The sequence below is a fragment of the Poecilia mexicana genome, unplaced genomic scaffold (genome assembly GCF_051168715.1).
Source record: "Poecilia mexicana isolate PSO_F unplaced genomic scaffold, ASM5116871v1 scaffold_4, whole genome shotgun sequence".
In the NCBI taxonomy this organism is placed as follows: Eukaryota; Metazoa; Chordata; class Actinopteri; order Cyprinodontiformes; family Poeciliidae; genus Poecilia; species Poecilia mexicana.
In genome coordinates, this window is record NW_028263373.1 from 11830676 (window position 1) to 11841935 (window position 11260).

At 40.0% G+C, this 11260-nt stretch overlaps 1 protein-coding gene across 1 annotated transcript in view; it reads right to left on the minus strand.

The window, feature by feature from the left end:
- The window catches only part of tle2b (TLE family member 2, transcriptional corepressor b), an 81450-nt gene extending 72178 nt beyond the window's left edge, over window positions 1-9272 (minus strand). The window contains exon 1 of the mRNA XM_088004962.1: window positions 8421-9272. Within this exon, the coding sequence (XP_087861088.1) occupies window positions 8421-8444 (24 nt within the window). The 5' untranslated portion in view covers window positions 8445-9272. The remainder of the gene's footprint in view (window positions 1-8420) is intronic.
- Between the last annotated feature and the right edge of the window lie 1988 nt (window positions 9273-11260).

An 11260-nucleotide genomic window follows, 5' to 3' on the forward strand; every position in this document is an offset into this window, starting at 1 on the left:
AGTCCTCTTCTCCAGCTGTTTCAAGGTTTGATGTGTTTTGTTTCTGTGATGATATTTAGTAATCTTTGATTTTAATGTTTAGTTAATTGAACTACTGTTATTGTTCCATCTTCTTGAACCATTCTTCTTTGACATTACCAAGGATTTTTATCCGTGTAAATACCGCCCGCCGTACATCTTTCCTGTTTTTTTAGGTTCATTCCAAGCAAAGCCAAGAGAAGGTTGTGTGTGAAAATCCCAGCAGATCAGCAGTTTCTAATATATTTACCCTGTCTGAGTATTTTAATCTAGCATCAGCAACTATCCGACATTCAAAGCCTCTTAAAATCCACTTTCTCCCCCCGTTCTGATGATCGGTTTTAAATTCAGGAAGTTGTCTTCACTTTGTCTAGATCCATAAAAAAAATGAGTTGCTGCTGTGTTACCTCACTGTTCACGTAGCCAGTCGATATGAAGAAACATGTTGAATAAAATAACTCGGGAGTAATTTTGCGTGTGAGGACCAGGATTTCCAGCAACTAGTTATAGGCAGTGGAATTGCATAACTCAAACACTTTTTATGTTAAAATTACAGAGCAAGATGTGTCATAAAATTTGAGAAAATCGGTAAATGTCAGATTTCCAAGTTCAAGTGAATGCATACTGTCGAGCCCCATTCAACAGGTGTCATAACGTAATGAGAGCAGCGCTGTTTGATAATGGGTAAACGAATAAATAGTTGGATAATAGACATTCAGTACGTAATTCTAGATGTGGAGGAGGAATACAATGACAGGTTACTCATGAATGCAGGTCTAAAGTATTTGATTTGCCCTTCGCTTAGCAAAGTCTGCAACATATACCGCTGAAGACAAAATTATTCACAGCTCTATGGTATTCTTTTGATTTTACTAGAAAATTTCTTCTTTCTGGCATTATATTATTGTTGAGGAGTGCTCCAACCGGAGGTCTGGTTTGAATCTGCAAGGATAAACTGTGAAAGAAGCTAAAGATTAGGGTGATGCCATGAAAGTCTTCTGACCTCAAAGACTTGGCAATCACCAAAAGTAAATAATAATAAAAAAAAGTGAAGAAAAAAAAACTTAAATTTAAAAAACAGATTACTCCGCTTCAGTCCAGTGTGGCAGCAGTCTTTGCTGATTGCCTCAATTATCTCCAGTCATGCTCCAGGCTTTTGTTCCTATCTATACTTGTGTCTTGCATTTAAATGGAAGTACTTCTCCTTTAGCTGCAGACAGTTTTTCCACGACTGACGGTGGCTACAGAAACGAGGCTGCAACTGTGAAACAGATGCACATCTGGGAGTTATTGGAAAAGACACGATTCTATCTGTTGGTTTGTCATCTCTGTCAATCTGGTTAGCCCCTGGCACGCTTTCTACCAACACATCAGCATTCACACGGTATAAGATGACATGTCTGAGCAGGGATGTATTCACTCAAGCAAAAACACCCACAATTTTTTTTTTCCCCCCTTTCTCATGCCCTCTCTGTTGCAGCTCTACCTTGTTTTCTTTTCCTTTCACACTTCTCCCTCTTACTCTCTTTCCTCTCCTTGTATCGCTCTGAAACAAGCCAAGACACATTTGGATTCTGTGTATTAAATAATAATTGCATGGTGAAATATTTAGGGGGAAAAAAAAAGACATGAAAAAATGCCAAGTGAGGAAGAAGAGTGTCAGTACCCCTTGAGCACATGTCTCTAAGTGTGTGCGTGCGTGCGTGTCTGCTGATGTGTGCAGCAACGAACATAAGCAACAGCTCATTGATTTAGACTCTGACAGACAGAAGAAAGGCAGAAGAGGCGAATGGGACTCCAAGTTATCAGCCAACATTTTTTTGAAGACAAAATAGTGTGAGCACGCTTTCCCTACAATTTCAAAACTGTTCAATGGGCTGGATAAGAAAAAAAAAAAAGGGCGGGGGCGTTATCACAATTTAAGAAAGCAAACCCTACAGTTTATGACTCTCGCTTTCAAAGGGCAAATACACGCCAACACTCAGTCATCCAACATGCTAACAACAACCCAGTAATCCAAAAGTCCAGCAAGGCAGCTGTTGGTTAATGTAGCCAATCTACAAGTTACCTAGTTAGTTACCAGTCAGTCAGAAGGCCAGTTACACTGCAGCTCAGGGCACAAGGCGGCGAACATATTAGGGAAAGAGAGTCTGGACTGCATCCAAGCCCTGCTCTGATCATTTCTTTTCACCACAAAGTAAGGACGACAGCAAACAGGATTTGAGGATAAAAAAAAAGGCCTGTTTTTAATCAGAGAGAGGGCTTACACCAAGCAGCCACCGATATCTGATCAGAACTTCTTGGTTGTTTGTGTGACTTCTGGCCCGCTCTGTGGGCTCTCTCACAGCGGCTGCATTGTTGTTCCTTGGCTTTTTGCCTCTCTAAAAGGGCTGCCTTTGAAATGCACCGTGAAATTAAATGTAAACAAGACAAGGACAACGGAAAGGAGGGGAGAATGTCATCTCTGGGAGGTGACAGCAAGGCGCTGTGCTATTTACCGCACATGGCTTTCATTACGACCTTAAATGTTGGTGGAAAAAGAAACTGCTTGACACAGCTTTAGAAAGAAGGAGACAAGTACGGTGTGTGTGGAAAAAAGGAACTTTTAATTGACTTGTCTCGGAAACGCAACACTTTTGTGATTAAAATGTAACTTAATTAACTCAGTAAGAAATGGTTAAATACTATTTCTGCAACAACCAAGCTTTCATATCTGCTTATGATGCTTTGCTACAGTACAAAATGTTTTCCAACCTTTTTGTAAAATTCAACCCATACACGGTGACTTTTTTGACTTTTTTTTTCCTCTTTATATCAAATTATTTAGTTTTCTTTAGATCAAAAGCAATCAAAAGTGAAAATCAAAGTATGTTCGGGAAGGCAAACATTTTATTTTTCTATTTTCTGGTGCAAACCATAAGCAATTACCATGCTCATCATTTGAAATGCAAAGGGGAGTTGGTGTTTCACTTCCTTTCACTGCAGTGCTTCATAAAAGCATTTATGAACAAGAGGCAAGAAGAAAGCCATTGTCAAAAGAAAGAACTGCTTTGCCTTTGCTTCAGGTCATGTAGGACATGGAGAAAAATTGTGGAAGAAGGTGCTCTCAGATAAGACCTAAATTGATCTTTGAGGCAGAGTGTCTTATACAATTAACACTATGTATCAAAAGACAGCACAGCAGAACAAAATCCAATTGACAGTCTGCAGCAAGACCTGAAAGTTATTGTTGATGTGTGATCTACATGTAATCTGTTTTTTTTACACAGAAGAAGAAGAAGATATTGAAAACCGAAAGAAACCTTTCATTCAACAGCATAGCTCCTTACTTTTAAAGGTGTAAATCATTTATTGATTCATAAACACACATCGTCAACAGGGCTGTGGGTGAGATCTGCATTCATCCACAACGCACTCATCGACACACACGCAGGGCGTGGCAGACAACCCAGGCTTGTACGTCCGCACCAACAGTTGAGGTCAAAGCAGGACATTATTTATTGTTGTTGTTGGCACACAGAGCACATACCCACACAAATCACTGCTGATTTCCGTTCACCTTGCACTCTCGATTACAGGCACACAAACTTTAACGGCTGCATGCACACACACGCTACTCTAAAGAAATATATGTGCGTACTAAAAAGTTTGCACAATAATAAGGACCTGCGACAAGCGATAGTCATGCAACAGATGCAGGTCCAAAAAAACTAAGAGCCTTAAAAATCCTTTTAGAACAATTAGAGAGTCTAATACTGTGTGCAAGTAAGTTGCCACTGCAGCAAAGTCCATCAAATGTCGTTTTCTATTCCTGTTTTCAGCCATTCACACAAAGATAAATCATTTTATTAAAGACGTTTTTAAAGCAGCATTTCCAGTAATGAAAGATGCTCCACGATTATGATAACATAATGAGAGCTGCATAGTAACACACCGAATGCAGCACTTTACACTTCACAGAGAATGTGCACACATAAAACCCAAGTGAACTTTGCAATGAATATTTACCCACATCTAAGCTAATTCAAATATTTATATGCTCACAAAGCACGAAGGGGGCAGAGACATAAAAGAAAAATCACAGAAAAATTAAACAAGAACACACCTCACATAAAATCCTCCTTCAAACACACACACACACACACTGTTCTGATAAAACTCTCCACAAAAAATCCAGGGGAACCAATTACAGCTCCACGCTCCTCACAACCCAGCTCTCAGTTTTAACTCTATGCCACCAGAGAGTGAAGACGGACTAGCTTCTCTTTTAAATAAAAGTCGACCTCTGGATGCTCAAGTCACTGATTCTGAGCAACGTCTGCAGTTCTGAAAGCACACTGGTGACGACGTCCTGAAAACATTATTTGGACCTACCAGAACCAGATCAGTTTCAGATTTTGGCAGAGTGTAACTGGCTTGTCAGTTCAGTTATACTTATATTTAAGATAGATAAAGAAAATAGAAGTTTCGCAATGTATCACGACATCTTACAAGGCTGCATAATCTTTGAAAAAACAGTTGCAATGTTGAATATCGCCATGACAATAACAATTAAGGCCAACTTGAATTTTCCTGACTCTTTCATCATTAAAACTTCCCTTCCATATGTATGAGCTTTACAATCTCAGCCACTATGAATGTACATATGTTGTTTATCAAGGGCAGCTACAGACCATCCAACTGGTCAAACATATTCCTGGCATGCAGAGTGTGAACGCATCACACTTGAAATACGATAGCCAACCGAATACTGTATCAAAGCAGTCAGAAAGAGTTAGAAAGGTTTAAACCGAATATACTGTGCCTCTTGCCTACTCCGCTGACGACATGTGATGATCTGGACTCAGTGCATATAGAACTAATCATGCAGACACATCTCAGCATAAGCTTTACGTTTTAATAGTTTCGTCACAGCCTGAGGCTTGTAAAGATGCATTCAGCTTACAAGATGAAAAGAACGACAAGGAGCTAAGATATATATATATATATATATATATATATATATATATATATATATATATATATATATATATATATATATATATATATATATTTTTTTTTTTTTTTTTTTTTTTTTCTGAAAATTAAGAAGCTTTTGTTTTGTTTTTTATTGACATAATACATTTTAAACTCTGTTTAGGTCTTGTAGAAAACACAACTCAACCTGGGCATCCACCTCAAACATAGCATCCAGGTGTGATTAAATCACTAACCATTGAATTGTTGGCTCTAAATAATTAACTTATTAAACCATGATACATTATTCAGCAAAGTCACAAGCTAATAGTAATTATAAAGAACCATAGGCTGTTGACAAGTGGAAATAATCTAATATTTTCAACATGAGAGCTTAGATTTGTTCAAGAATTATGTTATTTTATGGAAGTTGTTTACTCCATAATGCAAACTTGTTTAACAAACCAGAAAGTCTCCTAATCTGATAAAGACCATTAAGTGCTACATTCACATAAATCGTATATAGATGCACAACACTAAAATATCAGCTTAAATATGAAGCTGATATTTTATAAAGCTTGTTGCCAATGTTACACAAAATTTTTGTTTCTCAGACTTTATGTTTTAACGTTATGAGTGTTGAAAGTGTGACCTCTAACGTGTCAATGCGTGAACACAGTGGTAGTGCGAGGATTTAAATAATTTTAGTGAGTTATGGAATTGCTCTGTTGGTTTTTGGTTGACTTAAGGAATGAAAAACACCATTAAAGGCAAACTGTAAAAACACAAAGAGTTATAAAATGTGCTTGTTAATGGGATCCTGGGAGGTCAAGTTCACTGTTTGCATGTAACCATCTAATTGTCTATGACCATAATTGGAAAGAGACAGAAAGAAATAACAGAGAGCTCAGAAAATTAGAAGGCAAGAGAAACATCAGTGCCATAATTTTAAAGTGACTTAAATTGATAATTTACTGCATTTATACTTGCGCATAGCAATTTGTATGAAAAAATGAACTAACACAAATATGTTCTCTGCTTCTTTACATCTATCTGCAGGTTATATTTCATGGAAACACAATAAAAAAAGGACAACTGCAGAAAACGTTGGGAGAAAAAAACCCAACGAAGAAATACAAAGTAGGGACAGAAAGGGAGAGATGGGGGTCTATCGATCTGTTGGAGTTGGCTCAGTCTGAGACTGAACTTTATCACAAACGCAGAGCATCTCAGCAGGAAGCTCTCTGATACCCTCTCTAAAGGGGAGAACAGAGGAATGTTCACACACGTTTCTTCATTCATTTTCATTTCACTTTCCACCTCCAGCAGTGCTTTTTGAAGGAATTCTTTCCATCTTTTATTAATTTTTTTTTTACTCTTTTCTTGGCTCTTACACATTTTGCTTTCTTGCTTTGTTTTCCACCTCTCCTAGTTTCCCTGCAACTTTTCCAGCAGCTGGCTTATTAGCATTCTCTCTGTACATATAATTGATTCCTCATGCCGTCCTCTTGTGAAAATGTCATTCATAATTCTATGTGATAGCTGGCTGGCTGGCTTATTGGTTTGCTGTTTGGCTGGCTGGCTGTGAGGCAAAGTGGCCAGTGACCCATTTGTAGCAGATACAAAGAGACTGACAACCAAATCTGATTATAGCAGCAAGATCAAGGCCTCTGTAAAACAACTGGCCTACGCTACACTCAGTCTAAGCTGTAACTCATCTTCTGTGACTTTTTGACTTTCTAACCTATATTTTATATCGTTAAGGTCTTTTTGTTGTTTGAGGGCCAAGATGAAGAAGGGAACGGGCTTTACAGATGCATCGCTGTTGAAGTATGTATGCAGTGTCCTGAAAATGTGCTGCCCCCTTCCTCTGACACCAATAAATAGAGTCCAATGCAACAAACTGCATCAGGAACGCAGCAGGTCTCTATAGTAAAACACAAGAGAAGCCTCATAATGGTGCAGTAACACTCTTTTCCTAATGGAGGCTGCAAAAGATCCAAGAAAGAGGTGGAGGATCACCTTCCAGCAAGATCATAATCCTAAACTTGCAGCCAGAGCTGCAGTGGAATGGTTCAGATCAAATCATAGTCAAGCATTAGAGCAGCTCAGTTCAAGTTTATACCTAAACTCAACAGAATATGTGGCTAGACATGAAAAATGATATTCAGATTTGCCCTGCCAATCTAACTGGGTTTGATTTTGAGCAATTCCAGCCTGTAGATGTAAAGTACAGACACAACCCAAGAGACTTTTGGTTTTAATTGCAGAGAAAGGTGGTCCTATAAAGTGCTCACCCGTAGAGCTGAATACAACTGTGTGCAAAATTTCTCTGAATTTTATCAGTGAAAAAATTTTAAACCATAAATCATTTACATTCCACTATATGCCAGAAGTTCAAGAGGAAACAGCACTTTTGCAAGTCCTGTATATTCAAAATCATCTAAAGGTAAATAGGTCTGTACAATTATAGGAAAATATGCAAGAGCACTATTGGGATAATGATATCACTTCAAATGAAATAAAACTGCCCTCAATTTAATAAATGTTTCCCCTCGTTCTCAACCTTTCCTCACTATTTTCCATGAGATTAACCCATTTGGCAACTGAAAACTATATATATCAGGGTTTGTGCGTCAAGGGCAGTGAAAGTCCATCCAATGGAACAAATATAACGTTGACTCGTAGAGCATTCATGCATGTCACTGGAAATGTAATGGCCTACCAAATAACCAATTGTGGTGTTGCACACATTGCTATTAGGATGACTGCAGATCAGAAATGTTTTGCAACTCAAAAGACAATGGAAATCAACTGATGAAACACTGCTGGACGGGTCCTACACACATGCACATATACGTTACTGCAGCCAGATGTGCTGTGACACGCATCTTCACAAACACACACTTCCAGGCTGAAACATACGCAAAGATGAATAAACAATAATTAGCACATGGATAAAAACACGCAACCTGAGAAGAGCAGGTTTAGTTGTATACCACCTATGCAGCCAATCAACGACAAGATCCCAGAGAGACCTGGCTGTGGCTGACAGAGAGGGAGGTGTCATGAGTGTGTGTGCGTGTGCGAGAGTGAGTGTGTGTGCATATCGGGAAAACTCTCAGCCCAAACACCCGATGTCTCTCTCCTCATGTTACAGTGCAGTCAATTTAACTACACAAGTGAGTCAGGCTGAAACAAACAGAAGGACTTTGAGATGCAGACATGGTGAGGTCAATAATCCAAAAGCAGGAGGAAAACCCAGCAAGGAAGTTTTTAAGTAGAGACGTTTGAGGTGATTTTAGTGTGGAAGCACGAAAATCCAAGAGGGGTAATGGTGATAAAAGCGAATGTGACAAATTAAAAGCCACAGACGGATTGGAGCTGAGAAAGACACTCACAAAAAGTGGAGCAGACAGGAAATAGAGACATGAGGGTGAACTTACCGGATGCCTGCCCTGAGGGTACATGATCCCAGGAGAGGAGAGGCTTCCAGTCCGTTTGATGGCCAGGTTACTCCCCTGGCCCTCCAGTCCTCTGCCCTCCACCTGGTTACACCGATCCACACACAGTCACACACAAACCCAGACTCTCAAACACTCGGTGAGAACTGTCCCTGCTCCTTCGCTGGGTTCTCTCGTCCTTGTTGCTCTCTGTCCTTATCTTCTAACGCAAATTCCCACTGACACTCAGCGGAAGAACCCTCGCTCCGTCGGCTCGTTCATCCAACAGGGTCATGATAAAACGGAGCACCAGACTTTGCCTCCTTCTTCCTCCTTTGCCTTTCCCTAGTGAAACCCAAGTCAGTTTCTCCTCCTCTTTCTCTCCTCCTCGTCTGCCTTACAGTGTCTGTCCCCCTTTTTTTTCTCAGCTTGTGATCAGTCCAGGTCCACACGTACTGACATGAGAGAGAGAATTCAGTCCATGCAAGCTCCTCTCTTATACTTCTCCTCCTCCTCCTCTTCCCACTCTTCTTGTGGCTTGTCCTTGCGCCCTTTCACCCAGCAGTCCAATGGCAAAACACACAAACATAAACACTCAGCTGAACCAAATAGTCCCCTTCTCTTATTTTTCCTCCTCTTCACCCTGTCTCTCTGACACACTAAAGCCTTGACTGCTGCAGCAGAAATAAGGAGAGGAAGAAAGAGGAGGAGGAGGAGGTTTGGGGTAGGGAGGAGAGAGTGAGAGCTTTGTTTTTAATCTAAATGTGGAAAAAAAACGCAAGAGGAAAGCAGGAAAGAACAGCAGGTCAGTGGAGGATCCAGCGGGCTTTTCAGCAGCAAGCCCTAGACTGTAATATATTGTGCCTGTTGGCTTCAACACAAACAGGACAGGCTGCTAAAGCTTCTCTTAAGGTGGAACCGAGTAGATAGAGACACACAGTCACACACACACACACACAGAGAGAGAGAGAGGACGGAGAGAGAGAGGAGGCGAGAGATGGATTCATTTTCAATTGTGGTCAGATACACAAAGCAATCAGTCAAGCACAAAGACTCGGGCTCAAACAGATATGGATCGAGATACAAACACACAAATGCTCAGACGTGCATATGCAAATTCATGACAGCTAAGGAAGCACACGCATGCACACACGCACACACACATATACATAACAGTCAGGCAGAGTGATAAGTTTATTAGTCAGTTCACACCTTGCAAGAACATTTGTGTGAGATGATCGGACTGTAATCCAGTCATGCTTAATTGCACAGTAATCCAGCCAAAACCCATTCAGGTTGCACTAAAGACTGCTGGTGAAATGATCTCTCAAATCTGATCTCCATCGGATTACACAGATCTTTTAAACTTTTTCACATTCAGTCATCAGAACCACAAACTTCAATGTACTTTAACTGGGATTTTAGGAAGCAAACCAACAAAGGCGGCCACACAACTGACAAGTTTTAGAAAAAAAAACAACGGCTTTTAGTGTTTTGTTCATGAATAAGAATATGTAAAAGCTGAGGTCTGTACTTGTGTCCACCCCCCAAGTTACCTATTTATTAAACACTAAAATATTAAGCTTACAAGCCAGACAAGGAGAACATAACAAACCAGAGAAGAAGCCGATGTGAACACTGGAAGAGCAGCAGATATTCAGAGGTCAGTCAGATAATCTGCTGACACAACAACAACCACTGATCCACCTGTACAATAAATCATGCAGGAGACACAGCAATCATCCAATCATCATTTAGAGTAAAATGAATTTTTCTAGCTTGTGGTCAAAACTACGTATGTGGCAGAAAAATAGCTCCTCGAAATACCAACCCTACAAGGAAACAGAGGCAGCATCATGATGGGGATTATTTTCTTCAGGATTAACATGCAGGTAATCAGAGTTATTTAATTTATTTCTTCTGGCTTCCGCCCTGTATCAATAGAAACAGAGAAGATGAGGGCACCAGTATTCATACCAGCGGAAGTGGGAAAAGGTAATATTGTTCACCAACCAAAGACTTGTCCAAGCCTCAAACTGACAGAAACAACTCAAACAACAATAATTTCCAGTTTTATCTGTTTTTAGTACAGCTGGCATTTAATCCTTGAAAAATTCTTTTCAAACCTTTTCAAGCTGTTTTTTTATTTTTATTTTTATTTTTAAAAAATAGAAGCTGTCAAACTAATTTTAACGTCTATCAGGGGAATGTGCCACCAACAGACACTTTACCAAAGGAATGCTATAAAAAAATGTGGACAGAGATATGACTTTTAGGTCCAAGCATTGTGAGCGGATATTTGTCATCACTCTAAGTGCTGCAATGGAGGGATGCCTGTTTACTGCCAGGGATGTAATCAGAATCAGTAGGTCGAGTATCTCAAGGATTACTGCTGTAACACTCCAGAAATATCTCTGCCACAGCAGGATAAAAATGTCTGCCTGCCTGCTTCTGAGTGCTGGATCTGAAGCAAATGTTATTTACAGGAGCTCCCAGAATGGACCTGAACCTACTAAGACCTGATATTTAAAGACTTTCCTCGTACACAACACCGGGCTGTCCCAGACATCTTTTGGCACTGCTTATAATCAGTTTATCCAGGGCAGCTCTGCCTTTGAACTTGATCAGACAGCCATTAATCCGACACCGTAGACTCAGGCGTAGTCGGTCCTGGCATCCGTGGAGGATTTCCAGTAAGACAGAAACTGCATTTGATAACTAGAGGGTGAGGCAAAGGACAGGTCCAAAGCCTCAATTAAGGACACATACAGACATCCTATTATACCCAAAACAACAGTTCATTTTGGGAGAGCCTAATGTCTTTTTTATCTAAATCCGCCCTG